The sequence below is a fragment of the Cardiocondyla obscurior genome, linkage group LG06, assembly GCF_019399895.1.
Source record: "Cardiocondyla obscurior isolate alpha-2009 linkage group LG06, Cobs3.1, whole genome shotgun sequence".
Taxonomy (NCBI): Eukaryota; Metazoa; Arthropoda; class Insecta; order Hymenoptera; family Formicidae; genus Cardiocondyla; species Cardiocondyla obscurior.
This window is the reverse complement of record NC_091869.1, coordinates 7791312-7809241: the sequence shown is the minus strand read 5'-3', so window position 1 is coordinate 7809241 and position 17930 is coordinate 7791312. Positions and strand designations below refer to the sequence as shown.

Genomic DNA, 17930 nt, shown 5'->3' with positions numbered 1-17930 from the left:
TCAAGCTTTGACTATCATCTCGAGCGTTCTAGTACAATAACGCAATACGATAACATTGTGTCGCCTCTTGTTTATAGAGGTATTTTATTTAAAAAAAAATGAACATTTACTGTAGCACTTTATCAAATTGTTTTTTTACGTTACGTGTCTCCGGATGGACATTATTAACTTATATTTATATAAATGATAATAAGTTGCGTTGGGCAAAAGTTAGGAATTGGCGACTGAAAAAAAAACGCGTAATTCTGCAAAAAAAATTCTTTGACGGGAATCAGTCGCATTTTAAAAGTCAAGAGAGACGTCTGGGTTAAGGATAATAATAAGAATAAGAAAAACAATAAGAATTTGTAGCATATATAATAATTTGATATATATATATAATGATTGCTGATGTAAATCGATTGCATTACTTACTAATTTATATGACAAAGATTCTATGTCATTCGCAATCTCCTTAACCTAGACGAACGTTTTATTACGTAGTTTGTATATGTAAATAGAATTAATGAATATTCACATTTGCACAAGGCCGACTCCATGCCGAGTGTTCGCCTAATAGCTTTTTCTATGGATAAAATTTCCCTCGTTGAAATTTCATCAACAGCAAGTAGGAGTAAAAAGATTCCTATTATTCTTATCATCGTATATATTGCGTCTCACGGCGATAAATATTATGTTATTATGATTGTTCTTATTATGATCATGTGCCAGGAGCTAAGAATATCAGGAGAGAGCATAAACTATACTTGATGACGAGAGATATAAAGCCAAAGGTGAAGGGAAATCGCCCGATGGTCATCTTTTGGTTGTTTAATTCCGTGACTGAAGACTTCATTTCACTTGCCCTTTTGGCTTCACCCCTGTAACATTACGCTCCTTCCTGATATTCTTACCTTTATATCATGTGCAGTTACTCCCTCACGTCTCTCGTGCGAAATGTGGCTCTCTGAAAACTCTTAGCAATGCGATATTCCCAAGTTTTGTGCGCGAGGTTTTGTGCGCCAAAAGCATTCGATGACTGATTTTGGCGGATATTTCTCTGACTACTTGTATAATGATTATGTATAACGAATACTGCACATAATTCGAAATGTTTGTCGAGAAAAAAGAAAAAGAAAGAGAAAAAGAGAGGTGCCGGATGCGAACGTGTGGGTTAGTGAAGTTAGTAATATCCTCAATATTGACATTAGTGGCGGATCTCCGCGCACGAGAATCCGACTGTGATTAACGTACGCGTCACATCTGCGAAATTTGACATTCCTGCGACAAGAGTATCTCTCGTCACGATATGACACAATCTTTTTTCTTTCGTACACAGTAAAAAAAAAAAAACATTTACATATGTTACTTTTTAACGTATTTGCTTCTTGTTAAATTAACACAAAATTTTTTACCGTGTATAGTTGTACAATAGCGTTACTCCTTGGCGTCCGATCAATGGTCAGCGGTTCTAACAGCAAGTCATCAACCAAATAACACTCATATTCTAAGTACATAATTACACGCGACGTCGTCACACACGAACTGTAATCGCAATTCTGTTAATGTTACATTTCTTATAATTGTCAATTACACTCGTTTCATTCAAAATTTTCATACAGACTAACTCGAATAATATTTAATTAATTGTTGATTTTCTTGGTGCCTTCATTATTTATACGCATGTATGTACATATCGATCTGTCCACTGACAGTTTTATGGATGTACATGTATCTAATATTTAAGTTCGACCGAATTTCACAAAATTTGTTGGCAAATACAAAATGAAACAATAAATTCCATTATTTATCAGTCAGTCGTGGTTGGAAATGGAAACGGTGTAAGAAAATTAATCAAATTGGCATAAATGAGTTAAAGAGAGCGTATTGGACGTATTCTTTTTGCGTTACAACGGTATAGGGTATTTGTCTCCTTCAGAGAGTTAAAAAAAATAACGAACACATGCATGTTTTTCTTTTTTTTTTTCTCACATAAAAAGACATGTATAAGATATAAAACAGAAATTCTCTGTGAACACTGTAGGCACTGTATAAATTGCGGCGATAAGCGTGGGAAGACTGTAAGTACATCCGATATTTTATCTTTGTGTGTATAATGCGTCGTGATATTCGTCAAAGTGTCTGTTCGTTTTCCAAGCCAGCAGTAGAATTATTTAGATCGTATGATCTCGTTCCGCGAGTAAAACTTTCGTCTCCGTTCCATCGCGCGGTGAACACAACGAGGTGAATATTTCTGGTTGCACTGGTTCTTCTTCGAGTATCATTCCATTCGACGCTCCGCACCGTGGTACTCGTTACCGGCGAGGCCAGACCCCTCGCTGATTTTATTTGCACGCTCAGGCTAAGCATATTAGGGTTTTTCCTTCGTTCATTTTGTCCTGAACCTTGTCGCTGGCTGTCGATTTCTCTGCTTGTCCGCTCAAAGCGGCGCAGACGAAGGTGAGAGCGACGCCGATAACTGCGCTATAAAACGCCCAACCTAAAAAAGAACGATCTTTCTTTATATTTTGCTTCCCTAATATTGTTCGATCAGGAATCTAATTTAATTTTATTGCCTCGCGTAAGAAGCGGCGAGTCTATCGATCGATCTATTCTCGGAACTGAAATCTTTGCGTCGTATTTATTTGAGAGTAAAAAAAAAAGAAAAAGAAAACATTTTTTTTCGAGAGGCTGAACCGAGGGGTTCGATTTTAAAAGCCAGTTTCAGCATTAAACGTTTGATTTACCGAGATTGCAGTTGGCGAGGAAGAAGGCGTCGGCCTCGGAACCGCAGATCCTCTGCACTCTTTCGGCTCCCCAACCGGCGGGATAGAGGATCATTCCGAAGAGGTACAATATTCCTGCAAAAATAAATGTGCAAAAGTAGAGCAACGTGCAAAGAGCGCACCCGGCACACAGATGTGGCTCCTGATCGTTCGATCTTGTCAGAAGCGCGACAATGGGAACGCTTTTTAAGAACGCTCGTCGATTGTCCCGCGGGCGCAACCTTTCGCTACAATGAGAATCTGCGTCACTCTCGAGATACCATTGTCGGGCTGAAAGCATGTTACGCGCGCGAGAATGTTGATCTGCAGCCTAACGTAAGATCACCGCCTTCTAGCAATAAGATCCGCGAAACTAATATCGCCGGCAAGAGATCCGCGAAATTTGCGTGCAATGTATTCAAGATGCAATTTGCACGGAGCACGGAGTATTAGAACTCGAACCCTGCCGCGAAAAAAAAAAAAAAAGAGAAAGAAACGTTTTTTTGGGACGTGTAAAAATATCGCCTGTCGCTTCGAAAAGGATTTCAAACGCTAAGAAGCTTAACGACCAGTTTCATCGTTTCGTCATCTCATCATCTCCATCGAAGAGCGGCATCGCATACCGGCTACGGCCTGCGCCACTCCCGCCAGATTGAAGATGCTCTTGCGGCCGATGCTCTGCACGCAGCATCCGAGCAGCGCGGCTATCACGGTCACCGACTTCACCGCGAGGCCTGCGGACAAGAAGAACAGAGAGGCCTTCCAGCATCCCGGGAAGACGTTCGAGTCCGTCGCGAAACCGTCGACGTTGAAGTTGGCGCAATGCGTCTTGCCAAATAGTCTTGTGCAGCGATTGAAAATTCCGACGGTCGGCGTGTACAGTTCTGTGCCATTTCCTAAAGTCATAAAAAAAAGCCGATTAAAATGGTCGGTAACAAAAATCGCGTATAACGCGCGGTCTCTCGGACACGAGACACTTGATTCTGATAATAAATCGGTGATATGTCTCGTCTTAGTTGAGGAAGAGATACTTACTCGTGTCTTTAATCGTTGGTGGTCCAACGAGCCATCTGGGGGTGATGAGACCCGATAAAACTGCCATTAACGCCGCCAAAGACAAGAGCGTCCACAGCAGGCTGCGACCGGTCACTATCACATAGCACATGCTGCTGATCGGAGATCTTCTATGCCATTCTTAAAACGCCTGGCCGTGCCTGAAAAGTAAATTCGTTATTTATATAACATAAATTCCAGACTGGACATAAACGTCGGTATGACTCTCGGTATAATATAATTAGCGAAGGGAGATATTTTGCAAATTCCTGGCACAACGGGTGAAACCTAATGTCGACAATTAACACGGTCGCGTTCGTTGCCTCCTTGCACCGAAATTCGACTTTAATGAGCGGCCGCGGATCGAATAAACGCCTTTCGCATTAGTATTTCGAGGAAACCGTCGCGCCGTTGTTATTCAAGGCTCTCCCTCACGAAACACGAGCATTAATAAGCGCGGCTGCTACGATATGGACCGAAACACGTAGGATATACAGATCTCGGGTTACGGAGTGGCGGCCAACCGTGCCGCCTTTTTATTCTGATTTCACGGAAATCGTGAAAGGGCACGGGGGCTCCTCGTCGGGCGTCGGGCGCAGAAATCACTCGATCCTCGATCTAGCTTGCGGTGCTGAGTAAATCGCCGACAAACGGACGCCGTGAGATGTTCCGCTCGTGATCGACCCCGGACCAGAACAGATGAGTAGTCTCTTAAAATCGTTCCTAGCCACTTTCTTCTTGATAAAAAATAACACAGATTAAAATAACATTTTAAAATAACATATACCTAGCATAAAAAGTAATTGTAATTTTATCGTGATTTCATACTTTTTTTTTTAACCAATTATTTGATTTACAACGAGAAAAATTCCTCAACAATTTTATTTATTTTAAACGAATGGAAGTAGAAATGCAAAGTGCTTACAGTTCATCTGCGTACATACGATATAATTAATTTTCTTTTAAACGAAAAAATAATCTACAAACGGGTTAATTCGAAGCGATAGCTTCGAATAATAGTTGCAGCCTCTTTTCTCGACGTGTTCGTGGGCGGCGCCTTTTCGCCTTTTACGCCACACGTCCCGCTCGAGACTACTCTCTCGCCTCTCGAGATTCCCTTGTGCTCTTCAAACCCGCAAACTTTAATCGCCCTGGCCCTCTCACCGCCAATCGAAAGGTCGACTTTGATCTCCACCGGCAAGATAAAATGCGGCCTATACATTATATCTATGAAGTAAGTACGGCAAAAAAACTATCTTTAGATATCGAGTATTTCCATTCGACATTGTATTGCTTTTTTAATTCGCAAGTGTAATTTAATTTAATTTGTTAGTTACGTGGCTGATAATTATAAATTTAATCTCCAAAGTTAGGTACGAATTAATAGAAAAGGAAAGGAACCGTATAAGTGCATCTATGAAATTTGTCGCTCTTATTTCCGTCGCTTACTTGCCTGTGACTTGCAACCACTTGACGGAATATGTTTACTTAGGATCATTCCCTAATCGCTGTTTATATTTGCGCTGTCTCAAATCTCTGAACATAAATGAATCCCTCTTCCTAAGAGATGACGTTGATTTATCGCGATAGCATGTTAAGGAAACGATCCCCGGAGCCAGAATTAATCAATCCGTTTTACGTTTTAACGAGCAGAAAAATCGCAAGCTCAATTTTTTATGCGTCGAATTATCGTTCTCGGGACAATTGCGAAGAAAAAAAAAAAAAGAACCAACAAACTTGTACCTTTTTGATATTATCTGCTAATTACCGATGACTAATCGATCGTCATCTTTAAGCGGCTTTTTCGTCGCGCTCAGTTCTTTGTTTCATCGTTTCACGGTGGTCCGCCTTCTCACGTGATAGAGAATTAATGAGCCGTGCTTTAATTGACAATCCATGGGATTTGGCGTGAACGTTGAACGCGTGGGTCGAGTCCGACAGGCAGGCAGGCAGGCAGGCAGGCAGCTGCACATTTTCCTTTTCTTTTATTTTTTTATTTTAATTATACCGGCTTCATTGTTACGTGTAGCGCTGCCACGCCTTCCCATAATGCGATACGGACCGGGTCTCTTTCGTCGAGACCGCGGCGGGCCACCGAGTCCTGAATTAATCCTCGAACTCGTCCCGATCTCGACGCCCGCAGCGTTAAATCCTTCAATCTCAATGCCACTTCAATTATCGTTGTCGCACGAATTTCCGAGTGCAGCCTGCCGCGCAGGTTTAAAACGGTTCCCACGTAATTGCGAGAGCGCGTCTTTGCGAAGAAAGGATTGGTTTATGTCGCGGCGAGATCAGCCGCGCGAGCTTCAGAGATCACGACTCGCAGGCAGATTATTAGCATTCGCCGTTGACTTACGGCTTTTCGGGCACGAGTTACCGGACAGAGAGAGGACCCATTGGCGGATGACTAATGGTCGGAGCGTCTGTGCAACGGCTGGAAAAAAAGAAAAAAAAGATATTGCATTCCGCGAAGATGCGTGAGCTGAATGTGAGATTTAGATGCCACCCACAGACGGACATACAATAGGATTCGAAATATACGATCCTTCGCGAAAAAGTAAAGATATTAAGGTCCGCTGAATCTGAATTTATCGCTCGTGCTTATAGAGACATTAAGGAAGTTACGAAAATGAAAGTAAAGTCGGAATAGATTTTTGTTCATCCAGAGGAAAAAAGATGCGGACTCGTTGGTGGCAAAATAAAAAGGGGGATCGTCTTAATTGTTTCGGAAGACTCTCGGCCCGGCCCGCGGCGTTTAAAACAAGGCACCTACTCTTCTTATATAATCTCGCGAGTACGCCATATGCGAGGCAGCTGCCGGACAGGTGCTCCCTTGCATCTCTTGCCTTCGTCCTCCCTCTTCATCCTTCAAATCCAGTCTACAGCGAGAAAAGAAGAAGAAAAACAGAGAGTTCACCTTTTTTTTTCCCCTTTTCTCCCTATATTCTCCGCCGTCGATTTTACCCGCTGTGATTTAACGCGAACCCGAAGACGATCATTTTCTGAACATCTCCCTCCGGGGAAATCTATGCGCGACGTAATTAGCCTCCTAATCGTGCCACGAGTCATTCATCGCGGGTCATGTAATCGGGGCAAGTGGACCTGAAACGTTAACGTCACCCCAAGTCGAATGCCAGATACTTAAAAGTTTGCTCGTACATGAAATGATTACGTACAATTTATTAATATAATATTAATATTAAACTGTAAGACTTTAGGATACACCTGGGGTTCGCTCTAAAATGCCTGGCGTGATACATCGGAAATAGTTACTGCGCTGTTCATCATCACCGGCGATTATCGGCACTCGAATCAGCCGGAAGTGCTTCAGAGGGTGAGCCGTGAGAATTGACGCGTGATAAACGCGCCTGGAGATTCTAGCGACAGGGATAATTAAGAAACGATCCCGAGACCTAACGGGGATCTCGGAGCTGTCCGGTAATTAAGATAACCGTTGGCATTAGGTTCGGCGTGCAAGAGAAGAGAATCCTCGTGCGATATTTCTGGCATTATTTCCCGTAGAGTAAATTCGGATCCGTGGACCTCCGAGGATCCTCGTCGTGTGCCATGTGCATATGTAAAATATAATATTTAGATCGGACACGCGCTGAAAACGATCCGTCAAGTTTTATCGGCGGCACTTGCCCAGTCCGCTCGCGGGTGTGCACGTATCGTTAACGAGCTTATCTCGTGCCTCAGGAAGTTGCACACTTGCCAGCCGCGTCTGCGTGCGCGGCATTAATCGCCGAAGGCGATCGCAAGGCCAGCACGATTAGACCTGCTCGTTTTAGCCGCACTTTCTTACGCTCGTCGTGTTTAAAGGGAAATAGATGAGACGGGCTCAGGCCCTCCGGAAACAGAGAGAGAGATAGAGGAGAGAAAGAGAAAGAAAACGAAAGGAGAGAACGGGGAAATTGAACGCAAGGAGCACGCTGCGGTTGAAAACGAGCGGTTCCACGAACGCTGTTAATCACCGCAGTTGCTCGAAATCGAGATTATTTCCGTGCTTTTGCGAGGCTCACGCGATCTCGTTGTCTCGCGCATTTAGAAAGAGAGAGAGAGAGAGAATCGCAACGTTCCGCGAGAAAGATATGTTCAAAGATTGATCCAAACGAAGAACTCAAAAAAATCTTAGGAGATTAAGTACATTCTCTAACGCTGCCGAGAACCCGCACGCACGCACGCACGCACGCGGCTTCAGTTATGCGCGCACACGTACGAACGCCCAGCCAATTTATATTTATGATGTATCGGGCCTCGATGACACAGCGACTGGCTATGCTGGTCTCGAACAGAGACCAGGACGAAGAGGCTAAGAAGAAAGGACAAGATAGAAGCGATAGACAGAAGAACAGCTGGAGAAAGTAGGAGAAGGAAACAGAGAAAAGGAGAAAAAAAGAGGAGAAGAAACTATGAGAGAGACAAAGAAACACCTACGGAATGTAAAACGTTTCGACTAGCTTGTCTCTTTGTGGATTAATACTACTTCCACTCAACTTGATTGCGAAAGAGCAAAAAATTCACGATAGACGATAAATGGCTAAATTTATTTAAAAAATTAAAACTACAATCGCACGAAGCTGAAAAGGGTCAGTAAAGAAAAAAAAAAAAGAAAGAAAGAAACGTCCGTCGTTATCTTAAAGTTGATTATCCCATTGACTTGCCCCTGGTTTCCCGTTCGGAAACGAGAAGACACGCGCATTTTAGAACGCTTCTTTCTCCTCTTTTACTCCTATCGGAGAAAAAGAAAAAAATTAAAAAAAACGTATAAACTATCTGCGCTCGTAAAATCGTAACTGATTCGATTGGCGGTCATTACTCTTCCTTACAGCTCATTCTTCCTACTCGCTCACAGGCCGCCACGTGTTCGGCCAGCTCGCGCATTTGCGTGAAACGAGACACGCGGCGCATTTTAATTACCATTCGCGGACGTCAACTTAAATAATGCGTGTCCATGCGTGACGCTACTCCTTGAGAAAGGGTTCTTGAAAGGGAGAGGAGTGGATTTCCCGATAATGTGGGAGTGACATTCGTGAGAATTCACTTGACAATTTTGACCCGGGCGATCTATGTAAAGAAACTGAAAGTACGTTTCAAAATAATTTTTTTTTTTTTTTTAATTTCTATTTTTCTTCCATTCCATCGACTGCTTTCATATATTTTTAATTGATTCGTACGAATTGCTCGAGTTGTTCGCCATTCCGTGTCTCGTGGATCCAATGCTCTGACCCACTTGAGGGACATTGAAAAAACTTGGGTCCCCTTATAGCAAGCAGGGAGCACTCTTTTGTTCAACGAATCGCTCACCAGACACGAGTCGCTCGCATTCCTTTCACGAAGAAAAAGAAGAAACTGTTCCTTTCCGTATTAAAAAAAAAAAACAAATAAAAAAATAAAAAAGTAAGATAAGTTTTCAGGCGGCTGGTAACAAGCGATCAACCGGCTGCACCGAGTTGCACCGGCCACATCTGGAAATACGATTTTGATCTCAGAAGCCTGCTCAGCGGTTTCACACTTAATCGCACCCGATGCGAAAACTATCCGGTGACTGAAATGTCGCAAAATTTTCCGAGAGAAACTTAAACTAAAATAATTGAAAATGTTTTTAATATAAAACAAATTTTTTAAAATAATTAATATGCTAATTTTAAAATCAAAGTATTTGGAATGTGTATGTGTGTGTGTGTGTGTGTGTGTTTTATTTTTTTACATTAAAACGAAACTGACACGAGGGATTCCTGCATAAACGAAGTGCAGCCTACAGAGGCATCCTACGACCCACGAGCTATCCCGTTTCACCGATCGTGAGCGACGGGGAAATCGAGCCGGTGAGTGACGAATTAAATTTTACCTATCCTGCGTTCCTCATCGCGTCGAATATTCCTCGAAAGCGAACACGACTCAAATTTCCGTAGAATAACGAAAACTGGAAACAAATTCGTTGACTGAAGATCTCCGTAAAATTCAGCTCTCAAGACGGTTTAATTGACGAGCACGCCGCGCGCAATTTGTACCAATTTAGCGTCGCTTGAAATTAATATTAACGATAGGCCGCGCACACTGGGAGGAAATTCAAAGCCACCCTGGGATGCATAATTCATAATGCCGGGCGATTACGCCGCGCCCTGACGTCGTGATGTAAACACTTGTACATACAAGTAAATCGACCGAGAACCTGCATGCGGAACGGAATCTGCACGAGAGCCCTTCCTTGCTCCTCGCATTGATGATCCTCAAATCCCTTCCGCAACGGTTGAATTTTTATTAGTTTGTTAACATTACCGAATAACTTGAAAACCCTATACGCTCGAAATAATTATTATCCTTCTCTGGAATATCGTGGAGAGCTCTACTTAAACGTAAGACATCGTAACGCCTCTTGTGATATTATTTATTGGCAAGTTTTATAACGTTAAAAAATATTGTTGTAAAATAACACAAAAATAGTAGCAAGTGGACGCAGCTTACTTTTCGCTGTCCCTCTTCCGCGATTGATGCAGGTATGCTTTAGATCGAGATCGTTTTGCCGACACTTAACGGATTGTGCACTGGAGATGACCGCTTCGACGGGAACGACCGGGTTTAATCGCGGATTCGAAATACTCACATAACCTACTTGACATGCGGTTCGCTGGACGCGCGGAGCACGACTGAAGAACGTGCGCGGCTTTTGCCGGAGCGGCGCTATAACGAGACGCGAACTTGTCAGCCGAGTACACAAGCGGGAGTAGGATCGAGCAAGTTCAATTATTGTTCCGACGATAGATGATGAACGAAAGAAGGACACGCGCTTCTTGGGACAAGTAAAAATTTGAAAGATCGTTTCAAATATCGTTCACGCGTAATTATACAAGTATAATAAAAAGTTATTAAAAAGGCATCAAATCTCATTTAACTCGCTTTGACAAGTTTAGAATGTTTCGATATCTTTGCACAATTGTGAAATTTTTATGCACGGCACAAAAATATCTTTTTCTTTTAAGATTTATGGTTTTAATCATGTCACATGGATCTCTTACCGTTAAGACTCGATATTTTCCGTCACAGCCGTCGAGATGTGTCATCGATCGAGCCTGGAGCCATCGTTTGCGGCGCCGTTAGGGCTCCGACACAAATCATTTTGGTGATCGTCCCCACAGAGCCTGTAATTACAGACTTTAATCCCTTGAAAGCCCCCAACAGGCTTTATCGCGCGGTCCGATCCTCGCTAGTCTTGCCGATACGCATTACGCATCGGAGTTGGTTCGATACTTTTCCCGGAGGCTTTTCCCCATCCCTTCTTTTGAGTTACGCGTGGCTTTATAGAGGGTTGGTCACCCTTATATTTCCCGAGCGTCAGATTACACGTCGCTCGAAGGGCACTTACATATTGTATTATACGGCGCCAGTGCCCTGCAAATAAATTATATATTATATTATGCATAAAAAAATCGCAGAGCGAAATGTTAAATATCAAACAACTTTTTTTATTCTTGATAAATTTAGCGTTATGTTTTAAAACTAACCGATCGCCAGAGTTCTTAAAATTCAATTTTGCGATATACCTTTTTTAGTAAAAAAATCATTTCCATGCAAATGTTTGCTCTCACGCTCGCTATTTAATATAAATCTCCGCAGAGCGTGGGGTTAACCGGAAGAGAGATACAAAACGACGGTGCTTCATTGATAATTCAGGAACTGTCTTTGTATATTTCACAGTAGAAATTAAATTGGACGATGAAATTTTTACTTCGACTCACGAGATAATTCGTCAGGCATCCGATGTCGTGGATTTGTAACTGGAAAACAAGGTTGATAGATTAATCGTCTCGGCCTTTATTTTATTAAATTAATAAATAATAGTTATTATAGCTGAAACGCAGAGATACAAGAAATTCTGATTAGCTCAACAATTTTAGATGCAGAGATATTTATAATAATTCCATATTTTATTAAAACTTACGCTAATTCTTTCGAGCAAAGAATTCTTTTTCTTATGATCTTCGTATTTAAGTCGTTGACTAAAAGATTTGTCTCCATTGGATTTGCTGTTGTATGGAGTGACGCGATCAGTGCTAACGCAACTATTCCAAGTTGATATTGGATGAAAATTTTATCTTATCACGCGCTGCTCAGAAAGCTGATATTCTTTATGTCCGATGGTATTTGAGAGAGTTATTTTCGGTCTCTGCACTTGATGAAAATGCCGCTGCCTTTCGTCGCCGCGTTCGTTAACTTGGCCATTGTAGAGTCGGAGTTTTAGACGAGGTAACGAACATTAGGATTACATGTTATACCAAATAATACCTATATATTTTACTCCAACTAATGCCGCTGCTCGACGGCACCGACATCTAACGGTGGCAGTCCATCGTCTACGTCTACATCAGCTGATGCTGTAAACATCGCCGCTGTTAGTTCCACGTTACTTCTCTCGCAGGCTCTCAGTTCGCGAAAGTTTCGCCGATTCCCCCGAGTGCGTGTATATACGTGCGAAAGATACTCAGTGAGACACGATTTTTCGCAGTCGTCTGTTGTCTCGATATATTCTAATAAATCAAGTTGGTCCATCGATCGTTATCGACGATCGACTGCCCCGGCCCGTGAACGTGACATACTCGATACTCACCGCGTGAATAAGCCCCTCGTATCCGGTCGCGTGATGCCATCTGCCGAAAGTCACGCGTGAACTGGCGTATTTCCGCGATTTTCGAAAATGTACGAAAATTTGTTTAAGAACCCGCTTCACCGTGTATTCGTGTACGGCACGTTAAAGAGAGGCGAGCCAAATCACGGCCTTATCAAGGACCCCGCAAACGGTTATGCCAAGTTTCTGGGCCTCGGCAGAACGACGATCACTTATCCCTTGGTAATCGCCACTAAGTACAACATTCCTTTTCTGCTAAAGAAACCCGGTACCGGCAACGTAAGTAGAGCAAGTTTTTTATTAATTTTATTAATTATTTTTTTCAAGTCCAACGTGTAAAATTGAAAATTATTAAAGCTTTATTTATCTTTATGCAATATTTGTTAAGTAGTACGTGCTTGGAGAGATATACGATGTAAATTCCGACATGCTGAAGAAGTTAGACGAGCTGGAGGAACATCCCAAGTTTTATGAGCGAACGGAGGAAAATATTTTGCTGGCGCCGGAAGCTGCGCTCAAACCTGGGAAAACTTTTGAGGAGGTGAAAGAATCAGATTTACGTACAAATAGAATATTATTATATGTACATCCAACAAATATTCCTTGTACTTTTCTAAAGAAACTCTCGTTTTTTTAGGTCGGCGAGTCGACTAAAGCCTGGGTATACTTTCTGCCAAGATACAAGTCTTCTCTGTTGGAGAGTACCATGTATACATCTTACAGCAATAGCGGAAATCATGGGTTGAGATATTGCGAGAAGTATGTCCGCGATTTATCCTATAACCATAGGCAAGATGTGCAATAAATTATTGCCTCTTTACAGTGACAAGGACGCGTCTAGCATCAACGACGTTCTTTAAGTATCCGATCAAAGTGCAGACTTGCGACAAGCGCTTTTCTGATAACGGTATCGTTAATTCCCACGTCAATTTTGGGAAAGTGACGCTGCAAAAAATAATGAACGATTTACAATCTGTTGACTGTTTTGTATCGCACGCATATTGGATAAGTAGCGCAATGTTTTGGCTCTGTATTTCTAAGAAAGCAATTTTATCTCTTCCAATTTGATAAAAATAATTTACAATTAACTTTGTATACTTGATACATTACTCGATTCCTGTTACAACGATAATTATCTATTTTTCTAAATTGTAAAGCGGAGGAAATAGATGACGTGTGAAATAGAAGTCTTTAAACAAGGAAACGTGGACGTAGGGAGACTGCTTGGGAAGTCGAGGATCCGAGTTGTACAGCGAAGGTACAACGAAGGAGTAAAAGAAACTGACACAAAAATCTCAGTGATTGAGTTTTATTAAATACGTCACGTACGCTCGCATCCCACACTTTCGCGCACTCTCACTTCCTGTCATTCTATCGCTCGCTCTCGTGTAACAGTAGCGATAAAATTATTGTATCTCAATTATTCTGTAACAAAGGGCAGGCTAGTCCGTATTGCCGCGGCAATCAAAGTCAATTTGAAACTGTCTCCAAGAGGCACCGGGGTCACGCGTTTCCGCTGCGTGCTTAAGTTAAACCTTTCCTGGCGCTGTGCGACGCGTTGTTTAGTCGCAGCAGACGTGTTTCCGACGTGGACCAAAAGATGATCGGCCAGGTCGCTCACAAATACGGGTAATTAAGCATTGTACTTCGCTTCGCTTCGGGAATCGGTTAATCGACAATGTACGGCACGGCAAATTAATAAAAAAAAAAGAAAAAAAAAAAAAAAAAAAAAGAACAAAAGCTCGGAGGCAGTACGTACGAATTAGCCTAGGAAATTTATTTATAAATAATCACATTTTATCACACGCTATACAAGAATTCTTATTATTATCTACCGTTTCCGTATGGCATTCTCCTCATCGTGTTCCGTAAAATAATACACGTCACCTCGCCGAGGAGGGTTCGCCAACAACGAGAAACCATTTCTCCAAAAAACGGAATCGATATTTATTTACCGCACATTCTCCACCTTGGAAAACTACTCTTCGTATCGACAAAAAGAAAATACATTTGTTAACAAAGGTGTACACAGGATTTCCGTTTGACGTTCAACACGTGCGTTATGCGTCATATGTGTCTTTCTCCCTCCTATTTTGTGCACAACCCCACCGCGACATGGTAGATTGTGTTTTACGCTTTAATTAACTATTTTGCCCCTCGTTACTCTCACTCAAAGTTGCGTTCGTGTTATTTCGTCGTCACTCTTATTTTATTGTTTCCGCGCCAAAGGCTAGCCCCGCAAAATTCGATTAATAATATACATATATAATATATATGTATACATATACATATATATATACATATAATATACCTTAATTTATCTAGAAATTTTCGTTCGTTGACGCACGTTGCTATTTTGAGCGAAGCGACACTTTCCTTTAAAAGGAGAGAAAAAGAGAGAGGGCCCACAAAGTATCTCGTGACCCTTCGACGCTGTTATTCGAAGGATAGCTCTCGTACAAAATCACTCACATCGCGTTAATCGTGTGAATTTAAATCTCGACGTTATCGTGCCAATATCTTGAAGCTTATCGTGTTCGGACGTCAACGTGATTAGTCCTATTTACATCGATAATACTCAATGAGAAGGCATCGATCGTGGCAGTAATTATGCACGTTAAATTAAAATTAGCACCGTATAAAAAGAAAGTGCGAATACCACATAAAATATCTTAACGAACGATATTTTTTATTAGACTACATTCTGCGTAACGGTAACGCATCATTTTTCGCGGTAACAACGTCATTCCGGTCCACCGTTTTTATAGATTCGTATGTCAGAGTCCGTTCTTTCGCCGTTCTCGACGCTTTTCTGGAAGCAGCATACTACACCCTATGCTGATTACAAAATGAAATATAAAAGTCGATTTCCAACCACATTGTCTACACGGTATGAAAATAAGCTTGCGCACATGCACGATATTCATTTCGAGTTAATTACAAGGTCCATGAGCGCACGTGTGTGTGCAAATACCTAGGATCGACGATCCGTCCCGCGGTCATTTTAGAATCGCCGATGGGAGAACCGGAATTACCACCCCACAATTTTATCAAGTCGGGGCGTGTGTACGTGCATACACATTCTATAATATACACTGGATCCTAGTCTAGAAAATAGATTTTCTCGGCGAGGTTGGGCCACAAAGCAGAGAGGGACGACGATTTGATGATATTGATTGCGTGTCGTTTGATTCCATTCAGACAGGAGTTTTCAGCTTTGATCTTGCGATAGAGCGCCGTATTTGTTGCCAAGAGAAAGCTTCGGCGTTTGACCTTGCGAATCTGGCACGTTGTATGATCTGTTGCCACCTCGGTTGCGAACTTCTTCAAACGCTCCTTCTTCTCGCCGCCTGCAATTGAAATTACGCGCTTTAGCTACTTTTATAGTCGTGTGAAACAGTTTTACCTTGAAGTCAACAAACGCTTAAAAATTTTCATTACGTCTTACTTTCTGCCCCATGGAGTGCTGCCATTATTTTGCTGCTGAGGTTTGGAGTTCAAGGTAGGAAAGTATTCCTCGCTATTTATATCAGGGGCGACATTTCTCCCTCGTGGTCGCGGACTAGCAAATGTAGGTTGATGTCGTAAATGTGGTGCTTTGTAACTACTTCCGGTCGAAGAGGCAGCGGGTGGAGCGGGTGGTGGTGGTACCTCTGGTACTTCTGGGGCTGGGACATCTGGCTTCTTCCATGGTCCCGTGTACTTTGTGCCACCCTCGCCAATCTCCCCATCGGAGCAGATCTCGAAGATACCCCTTTCATCGTCCGACTCCTCGACGCTGTCGTTTACCGTTAAATGCCCAATTTTCAAGCCACTGTAGTCTTTCTTCTCTTCTTCAAACTCTTTCCACTCGTCCTCGTCCTAAAAACAAAAAATACCCTATTGCGTTAATGTACTCGTACAGTCTCCTAGCTTGTCTTTGCTGGCATTATCACAATCTACTTCTAATCCCTTAGAAATAATGTAATTTCTGCAGATATTACATTTGCAATGCATAGTAAAATAATTAGCAGCTTGTCGTTTAAAAGTAAAATAATTACAGTTTACGCAAGTAACAAATGGAAGAAATAATCCTGAAAAAAAAAATGCAAGATTTGACACATTCTGCAATTCACAAAGGACTTGCACGAAGAACCACCCCGTTCTCTCTCTCTCGACGAGGAAGTAAAGCAGGAAGGAAAAGGTGAATTCCGAGACACGTGCACGTGGAACAGCTGTCGCGAAGTAATTTCGTGAGTCCAGCGGTTACGTAAGACGCGGTGGAGACCAGGGCGTCGGAGGAACGTCAACGCCGTCCATGCGACTCGTTCCCCCATAGCGAGATCCAACATGGCAGCGCCGTGGCGCGGACACGAGGTTCCGGAGATCCGCAAGGAAAGTAGCGCGCGCGGGAGGCGAGCATCGTTCTCATGGCAGTCTTACCTCGGTGTGCTGAGACTCCTCGCCTTCGGGATTCACCGGCTTCTCCTTCGGCTTGGGTTTCTCGACTCGCTTGCCCGTCTCCTCGAGCTTCTTGGCGACCTCGTCAGTCGTGGCGAATTTCTTGCCCTTGGCCTTCTTCCGATCCTTCTTCGCGAAAAAGTCGTCCAGGTCCGCCATGGCAACGAAACGGAGTCCGGATAGCGGCGACAGGCGCAAGGGATGGGGGAAGGGGGACGCGACCCGAGCGGGCGGACAAAACCTGCGACGTGCGAGAGCGTGCGAGCGCGGACGCACCAAGAAACACGCTTGATCGCGGACTGATCGCGAGTATGGGTATCCGCCGTATGGCCGTCCACATGGGCTTGCCTCCGCCGGAAGCTGGTAGCGCTGACGCGTGAATCAAGCGCGAGTCTGAACGAGCTATGTCAGCGCGAACATCCGTGGACAGCTTCCTCAGATGCGAAAAGACCGCGAAGAAGACTACTAGCTCGTCGCGCAACGAACACCCGAAAATATCGATTTTTCAAGATTTTTCATCCTCGTGCGATCGGTGATATGAAAAATTGCACGGGTCGTAAGAGAAGACTGATGCACGTACGTGTCACTTAACCTTAAAATCATGCGTTTTCTCGCGCCCGTGACAGACGATCGCCTACATCGAGGACCGCGAAAAGTATTCTCAGGGTCATCCTTTGGCGTCGCGAACCTTCATCAGCCACGCACGTTTAAAAGTAAGAAGCGCGTCTCACGAGAAAATGAAGGTTAATTGCGTCCCTCCCCCCGCCGAGGGGGAAGGGGGGGTCTTCGCGAGAGGAATCTTGATCATTTCCGGAATATAAACGGAAGAAAAGAGCGAAAGAGTACCACGCGGAAATAATCCTCTTTCTCCATCTAACAAAAAGATCTACCTTGAATTTTTAACACTTTCGCGTACATATCTAAATTGTTGTCTCGCCGAAAATACTTTTAATATATCGTAGCGTACGTCGCTTGCAACTCTCGAAGCAAGGTGATTGACATAGAATTGGCGTCGAACGAAATTAAAAAAGGAACGTAATACCAATAAAGAATTAAAAAAAAAAAAA

General features: G+C 42.9%; 3 protein-coding genes across 12 annotated transcripts; 1 reads left to right on the top strand and 2 right to left on the bottom strand.

The window, feature by feature from the left end:
* Positions 1–1945: 1945 nt before the first annotated feature.
* On the bottom strand, positions 1946–12168 carry LOC139103105 (LHFPL tetraspan subfamily member 2 protein-like). 6 transcript variants are annotated; one of them, XM_070657482.1, is made up of 8 exons: positions 12084–12168; positions 11740–12011; positions 11342–11575; positions 10817–11189; positions 3780–6231; positions 3368–3640; positions 2727–2840; positions 1946–2479 (listed from the first exon to the last, which is right to left on the bottom strand). In XM_070657482.1, exons 5-8 carry the CDS (start codon positions 3907–3909, stop codon positions 2337–2339), a joined length of 660 nt encoding a protein of 219 aa, XP_070513583.1. In that variant the 5' UTR covers positions 3910–6231; positions 10817–11189; positions 11342–11575; positions 11740–12011; positions 12084–12168; the 3' UTR covers positions 1946–2336. The 6 variants fall into 6 exon arrangements, with proteins under 6 accessions (XP_070513583.1, XP_070513580.1, XP_070513581.1 ...); XM_070657479.1 differs by lacking the exon at positions 12084–12168 and having other exon boundaries at positions 3780–3958; positions 5541–6231; positions 11740–11964; XM_070657480.1 differs by lacking the exon at positions 12084–12168 and having other exon boundaries at positions 3780–3958; positions 6154–6231; positions 11740–11964.
* A 189-nt stretch (positions 12169–12357) lies between these two features.
* LOC139103107 (putative gamma-glutamylcyclotransferase CG2811) lies at positions 12358–13511 on the top strand. 2 transcript variants are annotated; one of them, XM_070657487.1, is made up of 4 exons: positions 12358–12702; positions 12815–12964; positions 13061–13182; positions 13247–13511. In XM_070657487.1, the coding sequence occupies exons 1-4, from the start codon at positions 12493–12495 to the stop codon at positions 13281–13283; spliced, it is 519 nt and encodes a 172-aa protein (XP_070513588.1). In that variant the 5' UTR covers positions 12358–12492; the 3' UTR covers positions 13284–13511. The 2 variants fall into 2 exon arrangements, with proteins under 2 accessions (XP_070513588.1, XP_070513587.1); XM_070657486.1 differs by having other exon boundaries at positions 13061–13511.
* Positions 13512–13716: 205 nt separating this feature from the next.
* LOC139103104 (protein CDV3 homolog) lies at positions 13717–17883 on the bottom strand. Of its 4 annotated transcripts, none has more exons than XM_070657475.1 (3): positions 16846–17858; positions 15872–16284; positions 13717–15773 (listed from the first exon to the last, which is right to left on the bottom strand). In XM_070657475.1, exons 1-3 carry the CDS (start codon positions 17020–17022, stop codon positions 15635–15637), a joined length of 729 nt encoding a protein of 242 aa, XP_070513576.1. In that variant the 5' UTR covers positions 17023–17858; the 3' UTR covers positions 13717–15634. The 4 variants fall into 4 exon arrangements, with proteins under 4 accessions (XP_070513576.1, XP_070513578.1, XP_070513577.1 ...); XM_070657477.1 differs by having other exon boundaries at positions 15648–15773; positions 15865–16284; positions 16846–17883; XM_070657476.1 differs by having other exon boundaries at positions 15651–15792; positions 16846–17883.
* Between the last annotated feature and the right edge of the window lie 47 nt (positions 17884–17930).